The 23386-nt window shown below is 39.9% G+C and overlaps 1 protein-coding gene across 7 annotated transcripts in view; it reads right to left on the minus strand.

Moving 5' to 3' along the window:
• The window catches only part of RASGEF1B (RasGEF domain family member 1B), a 614418-nt gene that overhangs the window by 21206 nt on the left and 569826 nt on the right, over positions 1-23386 (minus strand). For 4 of the 7 annotated variants that reach the window (XM_031664555.1, XM_031664557.1, XM_031664558.1 and 1 more), the window contains 4 exons: positions 12054-12236; positions 10213-10335; positions 9346-9483; positions 253-468 (listed from right to left, as the gene is read on the minus strand). In XM_031664555.1, the coding sequence (XP_031520415.1) occupies positions 253-468; positions 9346-9483; positions 10213-10335; positions 12054-12236 (660 nt within the window). The remainder of the gene's footprint in view (positions 1-252; positions 469-9345; positions 9484-10212; positions 10336-12053; positions 12237-23386) is intronic. The other 3 variants (XM_031664556.1, XM_031664560.1, XM_031664561.1) reach the window with 2 other exon arrangements.

Genomic DNA, 23386 nt, shown 5'->3' on the forward strand with positions numbered 1-23386 from the left:
GAGGCAGAAGGTGAGGAAGGTCAATAAACTCTTTGCTCTTCAGCCTTGTTTAGTATTTATTTACAAGTGAATCCCCAGAATATCAGAAGCATTCATACTCAAATCCATAAACATGGTATGTTTCAGCTGTCTCAGATGATTTCCCACTTGGATTATTCTAACCTCTCCTGTGACATTACTGTTGACAAATATATTGTCTGGTTGCCAAAGCAAATCCGTGCTTGTAAAGGGCAAAGATGATAACGGCCTTACCAGCTCTATATGAGTCAGCTGCTGCGCCAACGTGTAAGGGTCATTGCAGACAGTAATGATATCCCTTTGTATGGACTGTGGCTTGGTCTTGAGAACTGTGAGTCGATCTGTGGATGTGGAGCTGATTTTTGCCAGGACTTCTTCGTACTGGCTGAGTGCAGCAAGTTTGCGGATCAGACACTGCATCATCTGCTGGACATTCTTTCTGTATGTCTGCTAGGGAATAAGCGAAGAATTACATCCGTGCTCTGCATGTCTGGTTTTGCCACTATGCAAACTCAGAGACTATGTCCTCAAATGATTTTACCTGGACACTGGAGAATCAACTGGGTTAAGGGAAGTTACAGGAAGATTTGGCTAGCTCTAACAGTTTGAGACACATGCATAAGGCGTTTTCAAATCTGTAAGGTTTAGTTCTTCTTTGGGGTTGCTACTGAGAGTACAATTCAGGTTGGGCCATGAAAACACTACAGTGACAATTTAGATTACCTCTTGAGGGAATCCAGTATAATGAGTACTAAGTATAACTGAATGTCCTCTGTTCCAGCAAAGAAATGTACCTACCAGTTTACTGTTGGTGGGTTGAAATACATTGATCGCAAGTCAGTGCATCCTTTTCCTAACACTTTTTCTTTAGGGCCACCCTCTTGATTTCTCTAGTCTACCTAACAGAAATATACCATTACTTTCCACTCACCCCCTCGAACCACCTTCTTTTTGTTTTTGTTTTGTTTTGTTTTGTTTGAGACGGAGTCTTGCTCTGTTGCCTAGGCTTGAGTGCAGTGACATGATCTTGGCTCACTCACTACAACCTCTGCCTCCCGGGTTCAAGTGATTCACCTGCCTCAGCCTCCCGAGTAGCTGGGATTACAGGCATGCACCACCACGCCCGGCTAATTTTTGTATTTTTGTAGAGATGGGGTTTCACTATATTAGCCAGGCTGGTCTTGAACTCCTGACCTTGTGATCTGCCTGCCTCAGCCTCCCAAAGTGTGGGGATTACAGGCGTAAGCCACCACGTCCAGCCTACTACCTTCTTGACTTACACATAAAATGTGGATTACCATGAGGAAGCAGTAGATATTCATTTCTGGCATCTGACCTCCATTGGGCTCATATTCATTTCTTTTGCACTCATGACTCACTATTAATGTTCACAACCGAACTCTTCCATGTGGCAATTCTCTCTGCAACACTACTCCCAGGTGCCACTTTGTTTGCTACTTCATAGTGCTGCAGCCTCATGCATAAGATAAACTGGTTTAAAAAAGCACTGCATGTAGTTTAGATAACTGTCAACCTCCTGACTTTTAAAACAGTTGTTAAATCAAGAAATGACTTCACAATCCATCAATCCCAGGGCACAGCTATAACATAAGTTGCAGAGTCCATTTAGTCTTCCTTTTCTAGCCAAAAATTTCCAAAACAATATTCTTCCAGGTAAATTATGATGCCTGTATCAGAGAAAGGCACACAGGCTGATTCAATGCTAACACGGTCCTTAGGTTAAATCTCCAAAAGAGGATGGCCCCAGTAAACCTACAGATGTAGAAAGGCCTAGGTTTATGGCTCCATTGCCTTTTAAAAAAATACCACAATATCATTTGCTGAGATTAATTATCTGAAAATTAAATGGCATTTACCTACAAGTATAAGAACCACAGCTTTTTTTTAGAGAAGCAATTTTGTTTATTACAGTATATTACAAAAACCCAAACGAAGAGATATTTGCTTATGAGGAGAATAACAACATATTTGGAAATGGTTAATTCGTGCATAGTCAAGGTGTAAAAAGCATACACAGACTTCTTTTCCTTTTCTTCTCTATTTGTTAGTGTATATTCTGCTGAGTTATTTAAACTGGTCCATTAGATGACCTCTATTTTTCTCTACAGTCATGGATCACCCTGAAATCACTAATGAAACACCTATGTACTTAAAAATTGAACCGTCAAAAATCCCACCTTCCATACAGCATTCAGGTTATCAGTTTAAAAAATGCTATTTGGTAGTATGTTTGTCACTCAAGAGAAATGTCTCTTTTTTGGAATTCAAAGCAGTTCAAGGATGAGTTGAGGGTTATTTCAAATCTCTCATTCCTATTTCCCCCTTCTCTTTTACTTTTATAAACTTGAGTTACATTAAAAATCTATGTCCAGGCATGGTGGCTCACATCTGTAATCCCAGAACTTTGGGAGGATGAGGCAGGAGGATCCCTTGAGCCCAGGAGATCGAGACAACATAGTGAGACACTGTCTCCACAAAAACTTATTTATATATTGACTGAGACAGAATCTCACTCTGTTGCCCAGGCTGGAGTGCAGTGGTGCAATCTCAACTCACTGCAACCTCCACCTCCCAGGTGCAAGCAATTCTCGTGCCTCAGCCTCCTGAGTAGCTGAGATTACAAGTGTGTGCCACCACACCCAGCTAATTTTTTGTTGTTGTTGTTCTTGTTTTGTTTTGTTTTTGTTGTTGTATCAGTAGAGATGCGGTTTCGCCATGTTAGCAAGGATGGTCTTGAACTCCTGACCTCAAGTGATCTGCCCACCTCAGCTTCCCAAGATGCTGGGATTATTAAGCATGAGCCACCATGCTTGGCCTCTACAAAAATTTAAAAATTAGCTGGGCACCTGCAGTCCCAGTAACCTGGGGGAAACTGAGGTGGGAGGATTGCTTGAGCCAGGGAGGTTGATGCTATGGTGAGCCCTGATGGTGCCACAGCACTCCAGACTGGGTAAGAAAGCGAGAACCTGTCTCAACAAACAAAGCAAGCAAACAAACAAAATCTATCAACTTCAATTGTTTTATTCAGTCCTTTGTCCCAAATGTCATAACAAATGACTACATGAGAGTTAGATACTACTTCTAATAATTATGCAAATATTTCCCAGTGTATTACTCAAACTGGTTTCTGAACACCTTCTTGGAGATACCTTAGTTATAGCATATACTATCCAGGGTAGAATCCGTTCTCAGCCTTTTGGCTAGAACAAGTGCAGAGTAGAAAATACGTGTTACAAAGTTGAAGTTTCACAGTCAGTAAAGCCTGTTTACAAGAGCAACTCACAACTATATGTTACTACTTTACTAAACAGAGCTTGATATGAAGAAGGGACTTAATCTTCTTTGCTAAGTCTTTCTCAGAAAATGCTGAGTTTTCGGTATAAACAAATTTAACTTGTTTGTGTCCAATAGAATAGTTATTAAAAAGAAAAAGAAACATGGCCCAATCACATACCGGACTACTGTGTAACAGCTGAAAGAAGATACAGCTACCTGCACCAACATGGAAAGGTTTCCAAGACATAAGAGAGAAAACAAGCAGGGTGAAAAATACTAGGTAAACACACACGGGAACAAAAGCCATACACACTACTTTCTATGAAGACCTGTATACGTAGGAGCAGCTCTGGAAGGATACACACAAAATTGACAACAGCTGTTACCTTTAAGAGAGAAGTTGGATTGATGGAAGTTTTTTGGCCTCTTTTGCTTTGTATGAATTTTCGAACAAAATCCAAGTGAATATATTCCTATATTACTTGACTTGTTAAAAATAAAATGTTTTAAAGCTTTCCCACAGAATGGGATTTCTTGGATAACACAGGCATGAGACATGCACAAGAAAGTTATTTTCACTTAAAAAAAACCAACAACTCTAGGCCGGGCGCGGTGGCTCAAGCCTGTAATCCCAGCACTTTGGGAGGCCGAGACAGGCGGATCACGAGGTCAAGAGATCGAGACCATCCTGGCTAACACGGTGAAACCCCGTCTCTACTAAAAAATACAAAAAACTAGCTGGGCGAGGTGGCGGGCGACTGTAGTCTCAGCTACACGGGAGGCTGAGGCAGGAGAATGGCGAGAACCTGGGAGGCGGAACTTGCAGTGAGCTGAGATCCGGCCACTGCACTCCAGCCCGGGCGACAAAGCAAGACTCCGTCTCAAAAAAAATAAAAATAAAAATAAACCCAACAACTCACTTTAAAATATTCATTATTCTGTGCCTCAGCTGCTATTCCATGCATGCTATCATTCCTACATCATGCACCTTTTCCTCACCCCTTCCCGGGATCCACACAGAAAACACTTTAGCTAGAAATTATTACTTCTCTTCAGGGTACCACACAATTGTACCAGCTGGGAAGCAATGAGCAGAACAAACTGCTGAATGGGGGCAGCCTGGGTTCCACCCCAGAGATTACGATCGACTTGGTCTGCAGTGCATTTGGGTCACATGATTTAGATGTGTCTCAGCTGATCCTTGTATAAGCCAAGTGTGAGAAGCAATACTTTACTGGCATATCTGCTGAAAGATTTTCATTCTGCAATTTTTTTTTTTTTTTGAGGTGGGGAGTTTCACTCTTGTTGCCCAGGCTGGAGTACAACGGTGCGATCTTGGCTCACTGCAATCTCTGCCTCCCGGGTTCAAGAGATTCTCCTGCCTCAGCTTCCCGAGTAGCTGGAATTATAGGCATGCGCCACCCCGCCTGGCTAATTTTGTATTTTTAGTAGAAATGGGGGTTCCTCCATGGTGGTCAGGCTGGTCTCGAACTCCCAACCTCAGTAATCTGCCTTGCTTCAGCCTCCCAAAGTGCTGGGATTACAGGCGTGAGCCACCGCACCCAGCCTATTCTGCAATTTTAAAAAAATGTATTGGGGGAAGAGGCAGAGGAATGTACAGTCAGGTTGTTAGCAAAAAACTGCCTCAAAATATCATGGAAAAATGTACGTAATAGAGTATGGGAGAAAGCTATTCAACAACTAGTGTGTGAGCATGGGAGACAGTGTATGCACGCCACCTCTTTTAAAAGTTTCCTGCTGCCATTTGATTCCATTTGAGAAATCAAGCTTTGTGTTGTTAAGCACGGTTCCTCACTGAGTCATGAATTACTAAATATGTACTTATTCTTTTTTATAACTTCAAATGCCAGTGACAATAATTACCTGGCAAATAAAGATAGAAGTTCTTATTATAAAGACCAGCCCCTTAAGGAAGAGAAAATTGCATTCTATCCACCACAGTCATTTGTCATGTAATTCAATTATTAGTTTCATTTCATGTTTCTTGCAGGCAAGCCCTAATAAACCACTTCATTTTGGGCAAATCCCCAGGGGAGAAACATATTAAGCCAAATTATGTAGAACTGTCCTGGCAGCTTCAGAAGAACCTGACTAAATTATATATAGGGCACACCTGGATTCACTGACTGCCAAAAGGAAAAAAAAAAAAGTCCCAGGCAAGAAGCAACAAATCCCAACCCAGGCTCATATTCCTTCCAGTAGAGGGAAATAATTTTTCCCTATTCCAGTAATTCATTTGTTCATTCATTCATTCATTGACTCATTCATTCAAACACTACTGAGAGAATACTAGGTGCCAGGTACTGAGCTAGGAGTTAAGGAGGCCAAGGTGAACAAAGAGGGCACAGCATGGGGTCTAGAGAGGAAATCAAGCAACAAAAATGCAAGCACAGTCATCCCTCAGTATCCTCGGGAGATTGGTTCCAGGACTTCCCTGCAGATGCTCTCACATCTCTGCTATAAGATGGTATAGTATTTTCATACATCTGCACATCCTCCTGTATACTTTAAATCATCTCTACATTACTTATAATACCTAATGCAACATAAATGCTATGTACATCACTGTGATACTGTATTGTTTAGGGAATAATGACAGGGAAAAAAAAGGCTATGTATGTTTGGTACACACTTAATACTTTTTGAATATTTTCAATCTGAGGTTGGTTGAACCCATGGATGCAGATCCCACAAATACAGAGAGGGGGCCAGCTATACTGACTCATCACAGAGTGCTAGGAATCACTATGAAGGGAAGAGCAGTGAAAGCCAATAATGGGAGAGGGAATGATCATAGTTGGGGTGCTGAAGGAAGGTCTCTCTGAGGGGAGACACCTAAGCACATGACTGATAAGGAGCCTGACAGCCAAAGAACTGGAGGAAGGACATCGATCATACAGTTTCAGAGCTGAAAGGGCATTAACACAAGGCAGTTACTTCTATGATTTATAGAGACGAGGAAGGAGCAAGGATTTAGAGGACTAGCCAAAACACACTCAGATAAACCAGCTGGCAAGTGTGGATTTGAATTCTGAATACTGAATAGAATACGGAATACTGAATAGAAGCAACTAAAGAAACAGGTTCCCTGTGAAACCCAACCTGATCAAGGCAGGTGACATCTCTCCACTCAACCCTTAGTTTAACCAGTTCCTCAGTTAGAACTGGCTTGTCTTCTTATCTCCTCTTTTCGTGCTCAAAACCATCTGAACTTCACAAGGTTTCTATCAAGATTGTTATTAACACAGGAGTGTTGAAAAGAAGCCAGGGTCACAAGGCTGTTTGGCCCTTCTCTCTGTTCTACCCAGCTCTCGAATAGCTTGATTCTGTTAAACAAAAAGACCAATTTTCATCTGGTAAACACAGATAGAAATGATTTCCCCTTTGACTCCCGCAATAAGAAGGACCATCCATTTGGTATTTTCAAAACACCAACATTTTATCTTAAAATAAAAAGATTTTTAAGGTGTTTCTTTTGGAAAGAACTAAGTTATAAAGGCAATAGAGGGAAGATAAGATGATTGACATATAATGTTAAGTAGCTAAAGACAACCTAACTGAAATGAAAACTGTCTGACTTAGGTCTCAGCCTTCACACAAGAAAAAGCCCTTATGATGTCACTAATCTTTTGAGCAGCTTCAGATACATAAACCAAGGTCACTGAGCCAGCACTGACCCTGCCGAGGAACTCCCTGGCTAACCCTTCTAATATAAGATTTGCTACAAAACTGCACCATGATGCTTAATTTTTGCCTTTGTAAGCAAGGGACCTATCAATTCATACCTGGCTGGAACCTGTAATAGGCAAACTGGCAAAATGATTATAACCGTCATAACTTGCACAATGACTCAGGAAATGACTCATTCAGCCCGGCAGAAATAATGGCTGTCTCGAGCACTTGGGTTCATAACAATATAATGTCAAAAAGTAACAGTAAAATGGCTAATTCCATTTTCATGAGAACATAATATAGGAAAGCCCATACAAATTTTTCAAGAGCTAGCCTTATATAATTTTAGTCTGATTTTGTAAAATTGGGAGAAATTGTATTAAAATGTTTATATCTATTAAGATGCCATTTATTATTATCTAACTAGCTGTGTCAAACCTTTTTGGAAGGAAAAAAGGTATAAGTAAAATTAAAACACACTTGCAACATAAATCCTGTGCATGAGTTGACATGAACATAGCCCCAAAGTTATTCAGACGAAAGTTTTTAAGTTTTTCACTTAATTCCCTCAAGAATTAATACACTTCCCCTTTTCTCACAAAAATTACAGCTGGGCGCAGTGGCTCACACCTGTAATTCCAGCACTTTGGGCGGCCAAGGCCAGTGGATTGCTTGAGACCACAAGTTTGAGACCAGCCTGAGCAACATAGTGAGGCTTTGTCTCTACAAAAATTAGAAAAAACTAGCCAGGCACAGTCGTATGCACCTGTAGTCCCAGCTACTAGGGAAGCTGAGGTGGGAGGACTGATTAAGCCAGAGAAGTCAGGGTTGCAGTGAGTCATGATGGCGACACTATACTCTAGCCGCCTGTAATTCCAGCACTTTGGGGAGGCCAAGGCCAGTGGATTGCTTGAGCCTGAAAGTTCGAGACCAGCCTGGGCAACATACTGAGGCTTTGTCTCTACAAAAATTAGAAAAAATTAGCCAAGCACAGTTGTATGCACCTGTAGTCCCAGCTACTAGGGAAGCTGAGGTGGGAGGACTGATTAAGCCGGAGAAGTCAAGGCTGCAGTGAGCCATGATCACAACACTATACTCTAGCCTGAGTATAGCAAGGCTCTGTCTCAGAAAAAAAAGGATAGGGTATCAAGTTATACGCTGCAGCACACTACTGAAAGAGTTCTCAAGGAAGGTTATTCATAATGGAAAATGCATTTTAAGATGAACGAAATGCACCATCATTGCCAAATGCTTCACCTACTTTCTCCAGATGAAAGTGTATCTGTGCCTAAACGACTTGTTCCCAGAAGTTGACCTGCAACATGGAAACTACAAGGACATCCTTGCCCAGCAAGTCTCAACACAGAATACCAGCCCTCCAGACATGCTTCCAAAAGGATAACCTTGAATTTGCACAGCTAGTAGTTAGTGCTTATCAAAGGCTCAACTGAGGGAAGTGATAGTTAGGAAAGACTATCTAAGAGACTTCCTTTTAATCTCCACCTATACTAGATTCTATCCTTAAATCAACTTCTGAGCACTGGAAGACTTGCCTCATTTCCTCAGTCTTCTCCTCCCCCAAGAATTACCTTTGCTCATTCACACATGAATCTATGAAGTCGGTTTCTGTCCAGGAAGGTGTTGTAAACACCATAAAGAACAGTTTCTAGGATCTCATTCTATGACCCTATACAAAGTTCTTCAGAAGAAAGTTTTTAAATTTTTCATTTAATTCCCTCAATAATCACTATACTTCCCCTTTTCTGACAGTGACTATCACATGACCAGCTGTATTTCCCTTTTACCTGGAACTTAAACTCATACCACAGCAGTCCTGTCCTCCTCTACTCATTCTCAACAGAAGCATATTTGTTTGCTTCCTGCCACAGCCCAGAATGTCTATTTCTATTTATGATTTATTAATCTACCATTTATCATTGGTTAATACATTAATGTTATTTACTGTGTATCCACCAGTGTTTATATCTATTAACATGCCATTTATTATCTAACTAGCTGTGTTAAACCTTTTTGGAAGGAAAAAAGGTAAAAGTAAAGTAAAATTAAAACACACTTGCAACATAAATCCTGTGCACGAGTTGACATGGACACAGCCCCAAATTAATCACATAACACTCTAGATCATATCCCTTTGAAGTGGGATGTTATAATCATTCTCACTTGACATACTAAACAGACCAATATGTGATGTGGAGGGCTTGCCCAAAGGCAAAACAGAGAGGAAGCAGTGGAGATTAGGATGCATAATTCAGCACCATTTCCCACCCAGGCTCTGCCTGGGAATTCCAGTGGCCGTGCTAAATTCAGGTTACCAACCTCTTCGCCACTGGCTATCCGGTGAGCCAGATCTTTTAAGTTTCTCATCATTCTTTCATCCCGAAAATCATAGGGAAATGTTTCCGTCCATTCCGTGAGAAGTTGAAGGATTTTGGGTGCAATTTTTCTCATCTGGTTCTAGGGGAAAAAAGCAAATCTAATTCAGTGATATTTATCACTATGGACTACATCAAATAAATAGTTACAAACAGTGTCACTGAGAAACTTCTAGTGCAAAGTCTTTAGGGATGAAGAAGAAGCTCCAGCCCCTCTCCCTCCATGTCAATGCCAAATGCCACCAACTTAAGGCAGGACCTAGGGATCCTCAATTGCATTTAATTAATTTATTTTTTCAATTTTTAAATTTTTAATGTCTTTGATTTTTGAGACAAGAGTCTCACTCTGTCCCCCAGGCTGGAGTGCAGTGGTGCGATCTCAGCTCACTGCAACCTGCCTCCCAGGTTCAAGTGATTCTCCTGCCTCAGTCTCCGGAGTAGCCGGGATTACAGGCATGTGCCACCACAGCCAGCTAATTTTTGTATTTTTAGTACAGACGGGGTTTCACATGTTGGCCAGGCTGGTCTCAAAACTCCTGACCTCAGGTGATCTGCCCACCCTGGCCTCCCAAAGTGCTGGGATTACAGGTGTGAGCCACCTGCACCCAGGCTGCATTTGATTTATTCTGTATTCTTTATTCTTTATACCATTCACAATTCCCCTTGCATAGCCACAATGCTATTTATGCACTTCAGCCTGGGGATAAGCCCCGGTTACTTAATGAACCAACTTCACAAAAATCTAAGCCATAGAGTCAGCATTCCTAATAAAACAAACTGTAATATTATAATATTAAAAATGTACCATTACCTTATCACTATCAGGATCACTTAGTCTCTGGTGCTCAACACATAAGTGGCAAACTTTGGCCATTAGCTCATAAGGATGCATAAATAACCGAGAACTGAGTAGGAAGGTAAATATGTATGTTCTCTGCAGCAAGAGAAAAAAGTCATCATTGTTACATTCTCTCTAAAATTAATATCTTGCCTTTATACTATACATCTTATTTCATTAAGTTCTCCTGATCAAGTTAATATGCTGCAGTTTCAAAAGTAATGCCTACTAGTAGTAAAACGGTGTAAGATTAATTTCTCCTTTACCTTCTGATGTATGTTTTCCCTTAAACCATACTAAAAATAACAGAAGTACAGGATAAGTTTGGCTCCTGGAATTATTCAGAGCACATTTTCACATCCATCCTCAGGGAGCCAGGATACCAAGACACATAACTCACTTTAGTAAAGAAGAATGAAATGCAGCCCAGAGAGATAAATCTTACTCAAATATACTACCCATACAAAACATGATTGTGTGTCCAAATACTCTGTAACTCAACGGAAACCAAACAAAAAATAACAACAAAAAAACCTACCTACCCAATGCACATAACACTCAAGAATTCTCCGGGGTGTCTAGCACGTCACACTAAAGTGTTTGTGTCAGAACATTCAAAGGCAGGCTTTCAAGTAACCTATTTATTTGCTTAAAGGCAAAGCAATTTAATAAAGCACAATATAACACTCTATACTTTTCTTTAACCACATTGTCTCCCAAGAAGCCAGTAATGAAGTAGTGCTTATTTGTTATAACAATTTCAGACTCCCATTGAAAAGACAAATTCCATGGGATTTTTCTTTTTTCCTTAGGCGCCTTTACTAGCTCATAAACACTTACAGGGCTGAACAAGGGATTCCTTTTACTTTTGATTACAAGTTTTCCCTGTGTGGCAACATATCTGAAAATGCCATGTAACAAAATACACAGAGAGATAACTCAGTAAGAAACACTATGGTGAATTACTGTGGCAAGCACGAACTATCCTTTGCACACCAACGTTATCATTAAATTTATAAAGACAAATGAATGCAGTCTCTAGATATTTTCATGAGATCTTTATCAATGACCAGCTGCTCAGCAAATCTCCTACTACTAAGCTCAATTCCATAGAGGTAGCTGTAGCACAGGGAAGGGGAAAAAGTCATTTGTCCCAGAAAGAAAACCTGTGTTTGACTGCTGATGCTGGGAGTGAGACCATGAGCAAATACTCAACACTCTGAATTAGTTTTCTCCTCTCTTCCCTCTTGGAATTACTGTAAAGACTAAGAAAACATATAACAAATTCCCAAGATTAGAAAGTGCTAGCTATATAAGTGTAGGTTACCAAGGTAAAACAAAGCAACCATGTCATCTGATGTTGAATCTATAAAGAATTACATCTTGAGCATAAATCTTGTTTTCTCTTCCATATACTTGCCTTGGTTACATTCACTTTTCTTAGCATAGTGCTGGTCTTGGAAACAAAAAAGGCATTACATATTCTGGGAGCATCCAAAGTTCTCTGACATTTCTATTTAAGGACTAAGCTATACGCATGAATCAACTCTACAGATACTTCATTTAGATGGTATCAGACTGTCTACAATGTAGTAACTAACCTGAAAAGAAATTGATATGCACAGTACACCAAAATCTGATCCTTATCCAGGCTCAACTTGATTTCAATGCACTTGATAATCAATATGCAATTTCTTATTAGAAAAATTCTCAGCAACCTAGAGATAATTCTGTATTATCTATGGTCCCTGCCTCCTGTACTGTAATTTCTACTCGTTGCCAAGGATGTGTTTCAGAGAAACATGAATACCTACATCTGGATAGTAATCCACATTAGGTACTAAGTGCTGGATGAGTGCTTCCAGGGATCCGGAGAGGAGGTTGTTGTCATGGTAATACAACCCTCCACAGCTGTCCTCTGCAGACTGATAGAGGTTTCGATTGTAACCACTGCTGTCAAACATTGCTGAAAAGGGAGGAGTCTGAGGCATACTTTCCTAAAAGGAATAAAAAACAAGAACACATAATGTCAGCAATATGCAGTATGAAAATAAAGGTAAGCTTTAATAGGCACTAAGATTTAACAGTAATGAGAGAATAGGCAATTAAAATAGTAGTTCAGGTTCTGACACAATATCAGAGCCCATCAAGAATCAAATTGCTCTCTGAGTACCACATGTAAGCATACTTTTGAGTACCACTCCCATTCAATCAAATATCACACAACGCTTAGACCAAGGGGCCCACTCTGGACTTAAACTCAAGTCTCTGGCTGTCATATTTAGATGTCACTCTTTCAGATCAGATTGTGAAAGGGGCAAGGGAACTGAACTTCGATTGCTTTATCGCATGGAGTCAACAATTTTCCTAAGGTGGAAATGTGTACACCATAAAATTTGGTTGGGAAAAGTTACCTAACACTGAAGATCTATCTGAAGGACCTGAAGACAACCAAAATCGAAGCTGAAAACACGAAATTGCAAAGTAGGCCTAGAATTAAAGTACACTGTGTGCGTGTTTATATATGCATACGTGTACACACAAGATTTCATGTAGACTCCTCAGTTTTCACTGAAAGATCAGATGCTGTTGACTTTCTCCCCTTTGTGTTAAATTCTCCTGGGGCTGTGGGGTGGTATCTTGTAAAGCCTCAGTTCTCAATAAACATGCAGGCTGAGAAGGCACCTGATTTGGGAACAAGGAGCACTGTGACAGTCCTGAGATAAGTTGCTCCCCTCCATCTGTGTACTTTGCAATTCACAAAGGCCTTGTCAGAGGGTGCTCTGCAGACGGCAGAGGCTATTAAGTTATTACTTGAATTCCTAGGGACGGCACCCGGCCCTGAGAACAGACTCCCAGTCTCTGGCACCACGTCTGCACAATGGAGGCATTGAAGAGCTGCAGAGACTGGGGGCTTCAGAAGGCAAACAATGAGGGGGAGCCATACTCCAAGTCATGGACTGACGGGGACAGGGCGTGTGGAGGCAGCAGGAGGACACAACCTGGACTAATCTTTCTTTTCAAGATGCCAAAAGATATTTGCATCTCAATGTGGGAGGGGCGTGGAGCCCTGTCTGAGAAGTCACATCCATCACTCCTTAAGCATCTGTTCCAGCTACAGCTGATGGGTATACAGAGCATCACAACCTGTGCACATGCCTCAGCAGGGGGCGGCCAGGGGTGGGGCATTAAGAGAAAACATCCATCATCAAAGCCAACCTGGCCGGTGAAAACAGAATTAGAGAAAAGAAACATCAAGAGAAATAAACAGGAAATAAAAACCAACTTCATTTCTGGGTACTTTGTCCCCTCCACAAACCAGTGCTGAGGGACAATTTAAAGGGATCCATGAAAAAGCCACAAATGGGAAGAAGGTGTTGACTGAGAGCCACTCTATCCACAGGGATTTGTGACTACTGGGGTCATTGGCTCCATGGCTCTCCTTTAGGTAGCACATAGTCATAACAGCCAAAGGGTCAGGCACTATGGGATACAACATTAACACAAATAGTCTGCACACACCCTTAGTTGGCAAGACCTCACGTGTAGGAACTGCAGTTAAATAAATAAATCATTCAATGTTAACATTTTATAAGGCAATAGACAAGGTACATTTCTTTCCTCTTCAAATTGCCAGGTTTCTATGAGTACAACTCCTGTGCAATATGATCATTGCAAACTGGCCATCCTTGGTGGGAAGAAAAAGAGCCAGTCTGTCCTTGCCCTGAGAAACTCATAATGTCCTCAAACTAGGAGGCAGGGACCTGAGATTAGAGGCACCTAAAAGCTCCCTCAGATAACTGAGAGAGAACTCTTTGTCTGGATTTGGTTGCCTCTGGCTTAAAAAAGCTTTAAATGGTTATAACCACAGTGTCCTTCACATACAGCATGAGGAACGTCATGCCCTTGGAATCGGGATTTTTTCTTTCAGGAACCACACAGTTTCCTTCATTGGAGCACTTACTCATTGCTAGTACAACCATTCTAACAAAGCACTTTTGGGAGTTGGTTGGCCAGGATTTGGAAATTCCAAAAAATCAGAAAATCATATTCAAAGGAACCACAGAAATCACCTGGCCCAGGATCTGGAAAACATTTCATTTCACTTTCCAACTGCTATCAATTCAAGTGGTTGTCTAAAGGCCTGAGGATGAGCAAGGAGGATATGCAAGCTGTAACTCAGTGGGAGAATGCAGGTTCTAAGTGATTAGCAATGACTGTCAGACAGTCATGGAAGGAGACGCAGCCCATGTGCCATCACAATCTAGTCCAATCTCCTCTTCTTATAAATGTGCACACTGAGACCCAAGGGGGTAAGGTGACCAGGCTAAGATGACCCAGTAATGAGGCCACAGCACATTGCTGCACTCCTGCTGGATGGAACTCCCCTGCATCAAGTACTCTCTGGCCATGGGCTAATTAGCAGTAAGCAAAATGGTCATGGGCCACTCAGATTTTGTTTTCAAGGAATCAGCACCAAAAGCCACCAAGTATTTGCACTTCTTAATTATTTACTCCTGCAGAGTAGACAAGAGCTCGGATCTGGACAAAGATTCAGATTTAATGAAGCCCTAATTCTGGCACTTAATGGCTGTGAAATCTTCAAACCCTCAACACCACCAGGTATGTTTTCCATCTGTTATTTCCAATTTTGCTTATCCCTTCCGAAATCCTAAATAATAACAAAACTATTTATCTTCTTTAGCGCAAGGTTCTTCTTAGAGCATTATGATTAGAGCAATGACAAAAGACTGTGTATTGTTTTTTGGAACTATATCACTCGTAGTATTTCTTTGAAGAGGTGCAAAGTATCAATACTTAGAAAACTCCCTCCAACAAGGGACCAAAAGAAAATAATGCAAATAGCGATAGAAACCAAACTGAGGTAAATGAATAAGGGTTATGACTTACCGTACTTAAAAATCAACTGTAAGAAGAGAGTTATGTCACAGGCTATTTTCTGCCTTCTAACAAGCCCAGTTATGCTGCTAATTAGCTGATTTCATTTTCCCATGAAACCACCTTGATTGCTGACCTTGCACATAGCAATAACCAACTCCTGAGATTCAAGTTACTTCAGTCCCTTATTTATTATGCACAATAGTCTTATTTTTCTACCTCCCCATATACTCCAGACAGAACCTTTTCAATTCCTTAATCCCTTCTCCCTTCATTAGTCATAATTCTTCTCACTATGGGATACTGTGTGCTGGAGAATGTCTTCACATGTCACAGCCCTTTACTCTCTGAAGCCCCGCTCCAGGTCTCTCTCACGACATCCGTGATGCAGAAGGCTCTGAGAATTTCAATGGCTCCATTTGCGTAATTGTTTACTGACTACAAATGCCTTCCTGGATTCTACAACCATCTCATCTGGCAGGCATCCTCATCTTTTTTTGACTACATAAGCAGCTGAGGTTCAGAAAAACTGTAATAACTAGCTTGGGGTTAGACATGGAGTAAGGGACAAGCGGGGTAGGGTTTCAGAGTTAGGTCTTCAGATTCCAGGTTCAAAATTTATTACACTACATCACGATATGCTGCAAATGGTCTTCTTTGAACTTCTAATGTTTAATCATTAAACGAAAATCCTGTCAGTCTGTCTCAAATTGTAGGCTATTAGGATAATTCACACGTTTTACATGTTCTACATAAATCCGTGCTCCAAAGAAGTATTAGTACCATTAATTACTCTTACTAAAAAGTTCAACTGTCAACAGCAGTATTTAAGCTACTGGCTTTTGCCATCAAAGCATGGTCTCATCAAGACACAGAGATTCCAGAGATTCTAGTGTGGACTTTAAAAAAACATTAAAATATCCTCAAAACTGGGATGTATGTAAACAGTTGAATGGTAAGAAAACATGTTTACTTAACAGTCTTTTTAAGTGATATATGCAATGACAGAGCATCTAACAATGGATAGCCTCTTAGACTCAATGAAATATAGTAATATTTGCTCATGTGTATTTTATAGATTTCCAGCAAAAAAAAAATTTAATGAAAGAAATGACCAAGAGAAAAATTATGGCTCACAGTATTTATCACACATTGCTGGACAATGTCTAACAAGTGGCCAGTCTAGCTGTTTTTGGAAGGATCAACTGCCTGTGTAATAGACGCGCTTGATAATCACAAGGAAAAATCAGCAGAATGGTACAGAAAGCACTGTTTGTGGAACAGAATTCTAAATAGCTAAGAAGACAAACATAGTAGTCTGTTTTCTCTAAAGTATCTTCCGTCTTGTTAACCACACACCAGGAGCCACTGTTTGTTCTGTATTCCTGACTTGATATCTGGGTCTTTTGTTTTAACTGCTTCGGTTCTGGAATTGAAAAGTGAGGACCAAAAGACTAAATATTGGTTTAGCTCTTGTTAAGGAAATAAATCCAATATTCAAAGCACTGGGCATGAGAATCCAGACAAGTATTTATCCCTGGGCACTATTAACTCCAAGAATCACTTCCTAACGATTTCTCCAGGGGAAGAAAGGCTCAGGGTAAGGTTGCTCATAAGCCAAAACTTCTATTTATTTCATTCAGTCAGTGCAGCTCTCATGCCTTCCTTACTGGCAGCAAATCTTTTCCTTTCAGCTTCCACAACTAATATTTTCTGTCTCTGAGATCCTATAAACTCTCAACTTACTCCTCTCTACACTTTGCAACACAGCCTCAAAACTAGCCTCTCCACTGTCTGCCACAAATTTTGCCTAACTCAATATACCTATCAATGGGGACCAGCTAACGAAAAGTTTTGTTTAGGAAAAACTGACTCTTCTCCAAAATTAGAATATGTGGATGGAACAGCAAGTTAAATACTGGCATTAATTTACCATAAAGTCCAACTTCAAAGTAGCTAATTCCTTCAGAAAAAAGAGATTTGTATGAGACACAAGAAAAAGCTGCTGACTTTATTCAAATCCTACCAATAATACATAAAGCAGAGAGCAGGTTCATCTCAAAAGCTATTCTCACCTTATGAAGTTGCATTTGTAAGTCAGTTCTTTACAGCTCAGAATATATTCAATTCAGTCAGTGGCTCTTAACTTTTTAGGGAGATCACAAATCTCTCCCCATCACCACCCCCAGAGATATTTACACACCAGTTTTCATATACTTTCAGGGAATTTACAGACCCCAGATTTAGAAGTCCATGTACAGAACCTAGATATTACTTCTCTACGCCAAGGAAGGAGAACATGGTGGCTCTGACAGTAACCTTGGTCTAACACTTTCAAGACTGGCTCCTTAGAAATCAAGAAATTCTTAGGCCAGGCGTGGTGACTCACACCTGTAATCTCAGCACTTTGGGAGGCTGAGGTGGGCGGATTACCTGAGGTCAGGAGTTCGAGACCAGCCATGGAGAAACCCCATCTGACCAACATGGAGAAACCCCATCTCTACTAAAAATACAAAATTAGCTGGGCATGGTGGTGCATGCCTGTAATCCCAGCTACTCGGAAGGCTGAGGCAGGAGAATCGCTTGAACCTGGGAGACAGAGGTTGTCGTGAGCCAAGATAGTGCCATTGCACTCTAGCCTGGGCAAAAAAAGCAAAACTCTGTCTCAAAAAAAAAAAAAAAAAAAAGAAAAGAAAAGAAAAGAAAAAAGAAAAAGAAATCAAGGAATTCTTGTATTTTCAGGTAGTACCAATCAAACTGAGTTAAGAGAATAAAATAATCATAATTATTTTGGCTTGGGTACAGCTATTGAAATGGGCTTTTTCTTTTCTGCATAAATTGAGGCAGCACTTTAGGATGTGAGGAGATGCAGGGAGATAATGGGAAATAGATTCTGGTTTTAAAACAATGAACCAGGGGAAAAGAAAGTGTAGAGCCATCAAAATTAGCATATAGATTACAGGTTATGCTGGAAAATCTTCCAACAGGAAGTCAAGATATACCCAGCCCAGGTATACAAGATGAATGTTCTTTCTTAAAATTAATTTGGGAAGTTGAAAAGTTAGTTGACAGACAAGACATCTTACAGAGGCAGCTAATTTGGTCACAAAGATAGATCATGTTCTTCCAAGGACCCTGAAAAAGTTCAGCCTGACATTGATCCAGCAGCAAGGAAGCAAGCTCTGGGTGATTTACGATATGAATGGATTTGAAAGGCATGCCTAATGGTTTCAAACCCACTAAAGCGCCAGATGAAAAGCTGCCTTTTTCTAAACAGCAGACTGTGTTTGAATTAGCGACTGCTTTTGCACAATGTTATTTATGATGAAGCAGGTGCACCAGGATAGGGTGGTTTCAGGTGACAATTCAAATTGGAAAAGAGGTTGAGGAAAAGATGGGTATGGGAACTAAATCAAAAGCTATCCCTCAATGTCTGCAATAGGTGCTTTGTAAATCTCTACCAGAATGTCGAGTCAGCATTTCCTCTACACTTGAAATGAGACAGAAAATGTAAGAGTCAGAGAAAAAAAGGTTTATTTTTTTGATCCCTATTTCATCATACATAGAGTGCTTCAGTGAAATACCTAATAAATCCAATGCCTTGATGTTGACCATAATATTTTAGCTTCTGTTCAAATATTGGGCATGTGTTCCAATTAAAGAAAAAGAAAAAACACTTAAGTAGACGAAGGCCTCCGTATCACAGCTGAACTTTGAAAGCATATTTGTTTAGTGGGGAGAGGTTTAATTTAATATCCTGGAATTACTGGTTCCTGAATTCCCATCTAGATGCCAGAAAAACTTTGCCCTTTGGTGAGATTCATCTTCAACAATTTGTTTCTTCCTTTTCTCCCTTGAAGTTGCATAGATCTGAATTAAGAGTTCACATATTTCAGCTTTACTCCAGCTGTTATCTCAAGTACTTGCAGCCTGCCTCCTTTTGCCCTGCTAGAATACCAAGATTGACTGCACCTTCATAGGGTGTATCTAACTATGGATTTGAGCCAGGGTGAAAGGTAAAAGTCAAGTTTCTGACACTATCTAAAACATGACTTAAGTTTGAAAATGTCTAGATTGCCAGGTGCGGTGGCTCACACCTGTAATCCCGGCACTTTGGGAGGCCAAGGCGGGCAGATCACAAGGTCAGCAGATCGAGACCATCCTGGCTAACCCGGTGAAACCTCATCTCTACTAAAAATACAAAAAATTAGTTGGGCATGGTGGCGGGCGCCTGTAGTCCCAGCTACTGGGGAGGCTGAGGCAGGAGAATGGCGTGAACCCGGGAGGCAGAGGTTGTAGTGAGCCAAGAACGTGCCACTGCACTCCAGCCTGGGCAACAGAGCGAGACTCTATGTAAAAAAAAAAAAAAAAGAAAAGAAAGAAAAATTCTAGATTATCTTCTCATTTCTGTCCTCATTCAGAGGAAGTCCTAAATCAGAGATTTCTAACAGCATCTCTGGAAACTGCAGAAATGCTACACCTCTGCTTACCTCCTTTACAAAAAAAAAAAAAAAGGTATCATATTGAGAGGGTAAACAACACAGAGAAGACAACTCAGAGTCAACTCACATCTTTGGTATGTGAACAGACAGAAACTCCAAGACTCCAAGATAAGTACCTTCTTTGAAAGTAAGTCCCACAGGCTTAGTAGATTTCACAGTTAAGGGAGAAAAAGAAAAAAAAAATCAGTATTTTTGAGGAAGGAAGATCTTATTTCTCTCTGCAATGAAACAGTGATATTATTTCCTGATTTATCGGCATCCATACAAAAAGTGAATTTGCATTCTGCTTGATTTGTCTTAGATGCTACTTAAAGATTTCCTTACTAATTCCTAACTGATGGAGGAAGGGGATTCTGACTCAAATAGTTTACTATCTTTGGTTTCCTCGGAAGAAAAACAAAGCTAAGATTTGTCATCTTTTGTCTTGGGGATATGTTGTTAGCAGTTTATTAAAACACAAATGACATTTCAGCACATGACCTGGAGAGTCAATTAAAGCTCTTCTATGAAGTAAATCTTTACTATGTGGGAACTGAACCCAGGACATATTGAATGTAAAGAATGTAATGCATACATTCTTTATGCATTAACTTTTTATCATCTACATCTTCCATGCAGTTCCTAAACTGGACAGTAGATGGCTCCTCGTTCCTTGTCTTTCAAAGGGTTGGCACTTTGTAGCAGTAACAGTGCTGGTTTAGAAAAGCAAAAGGATAACTAGAGTTATGGGGAAAATATATTGAGAAACTGGTATTTGTGATCTTGGCATATTATTGAACTATACAGCTCATACTGTACAGGTGAAGACATACTGGCTAATGTTATTTGGTCATAATGCCTTACATTGTAGGTGCTCAACTACAATGGGAATTAAATATTTCCTTTTCCTAGAAGAATAAAAATGATCTTCTGGATAATCAAAATCATCATTACCTAATTGAGTGCCGTCAAAAAGAACTTTCTGGGATACTGAAAATGTTTTTCTTTTGCACAATGCAATAGAGTAGCCACTAGCCACAAGTGACTACTTAGCACTTAAAACGTGGCTTATTGCAACTGAAAAACTAAATTTTAAATTTTGTTTAATTTTAATAAACTTAAGTTTAAATATTCCCATATGACTAGTGGCTACCATACTGAACAGCACAGATACGAGTAGCTGAATCATCATTTATACATGGTAGATCTCAACACAAATAAAGTAATATCATATGGAGAACATTCTTTAATAAAAGGTTTTATTTTTCTATACCTAATTCATCTCAAGAAAATGATCTGATACCTAATGAGGATGTTTATTAAAAAGTAGAGTTTTCTATTTATATTTTAGTATGTAATAGGTTACTGGGATAATTTTCCAGCTGTGAATTTTTGAAAAACTGTATTCATCCCTCCCCATTTTTCTCTTTTAGAGCAATAGAAAGATGTTGGTATTCCAGGCGAATTTGTACTTTCTCTGGGTTAAACTAATTTTCTAAGCAGGGTTTCCTAATAAAATTTGAATCAACTGAATCATTTCCAGACACAGGCATACCCTGAAATGAAATAATAAATATAAACCTAAGAAAAAATGGTTGTTCAAAACAAATGTAAAAATTTAATGGATAGTAATATTGATTTACTAGGCCAAAAAAAATCTGACACCAACCTTTTTAATAATCATTTTTAATATTCATACCTAGAGAAGAACAGAAGCAAAAAGCAGTTTAATATTAAACTTCTACAAAAATTAATCAATAAAAAGAAATTTCACTCTCCTCTCTTCATTTCCACATACCTAGAAAGTAGGTGAACATCTAACTGCAAATCACTTCACCCTTCATTAGTCCACCCCTAAGACAGGGTGTAAATGCATGAAGCAGTAGTACAACAAAATAAAGCAGTTATGACAGACCTAAAGAAACTCATAAATCACTCCATTCAACTCCGCGCAGTCATTTTACAGAAACTGCAGGCATAGAGAAAAAATACATCACTGATTAGGGCTCCAGATCCGCCAGAACCCAAGTCTCCTTATTTCCAAAGCAGAAATATGTCCGCAGCACTAGGCTACAACATCTGTCACTTTAGGATAAGCAAAGGTTGCATGGGTCTTTTTTGTAGTTTTAACTGGAGAACCAAAAAGGACAATTATAGGTCTGAAAAAGTGAGGGGAGTGGGCTGGCAATACCCAAATTCAACTACCACTGATACAAATCCCATAAATCTTAAACAGCATTTTCAGTGCAATTGGCCTCTTTAAGAAGTCACAAAATGTTTTCACAGCTTTTTCATTTATTATGTGTGGCGTCAGAATCAAGATTCCTAATCCCTGCTTCAAGGATTCTAGATTCTTCTCCCAAGCAAAGGAAAAGACACTCCTTTCACCCATCTCCTTTCCAAGGAGGTGCTCTCCTGGGGCCATCCCAATGTTCCTCCCAAGTCCAATTCTTCCAGGTACTCTGTGGCTATTGACAAAGCTGATCCCAACACTCTTGAGTCATACCAGGGATCCCAGTTTCTCCCCTTCAATTTTCTTACCATGTCTTTTTCCCTCAGAAAGGTGTATTGAATTGTTTTTATTTGGTCTACTGTACTCTATTAACTAGTAGTTAAGTTTAGGGTCTAAGAATAAAATGTTATATAAGAAGTATGTGTTATTAAAATATTTTGATTTATACATATAAATACATATGTGTCTATATATACATTATGTGTATACACACACGTATAAAAAAATCCATTAATGCTAAGCTGTAGCGGGTTAGCGGGAGACAATATATGTGAATGTTTTCTGGTGATTCCCAGGTATTAGATGTGGTAGTATCAGATAAAATATCCAATGGAGCACATAAAATGAAGCAAGACTGAAAATGCACCATAGGAGAAATAAATTCTAAGAATGTAACACTTCCTTAGACAACTGGAAAGTGCAAAGCCAGTATACTTAGTAGTCAGAAATGTTGCCACCTCCAAGAAAACAAAGGATTGACCCGACATGCAGTGGAAGAATGCCAAGAAACTTGTTAATCAGTGGCTGATCTCATCTTCACCAGAAAATCTGCTTGAAAGGCATAATATAACGTTGTTTGTAAACCCTGATGTCTGTCAAAAGTGCCCTAAGGTCCTCCTCTCTAGCTCCACCACTGCCCCTCACTTAAAAAAATAAAATTACCTTTAATGATAGGGTTTAACAAGCTGCCATTCTTTTTTTTTCTGTTATGAAAAACTCAACAGCAAAGAATTTTTATTTTTATTTCTTTTTATAAAAGAAATCAACTCTACTTTCGTTCTAAATCTCATGGGACCAGTTATTTTCACCCAAATCGCCAACCAGGTACACACGCTGCTTAACTGTTAACCTCCTTGTTTCTTAGAAGAGGCTTATTGCCATGGTCCAACTATGTTTTAAATTAAGGCACAGCCGTCACATGCCAAGCTCTAGCTACTGTTTTCAGGAGGAAAGGGCAATTATTCACCCCATCTGAGTGTGACTGTGCCAGACATCATTCAAAAGTGCACCACCCTGATCCCTAGACTCTTCCCCTTTATGCACCCAGTTCAGAGACCCTCCCCTCGGCCATTAGACCATCTGAGCTAAATATAGATCTACACACACCAGCAGTTCCTGATCGTCGTCACATGGTGCTGCTGACGAAGGACTCCTTGGAGACGCGTTCGGCCCAAACACATACACAAATTTGTGTGCATATTCATCGATATACACCATATCCACCGAATTCATCAGGGAGGATGGACACATACAT

Source organism: Papio anubis, chromosome 3 (assembly GCF_008728515.1).
Source record: "Papio anubis isolate 15944 chromosome 3, Panubis1.0, whole genome shotgun sequence".
In the NCBI taxonomy this organism is placed as follows: Eukaryota; Metazoa; Chordata; class Mammalia; order Primates; family Cercopithecidae; genus Papio; species Papio anubis.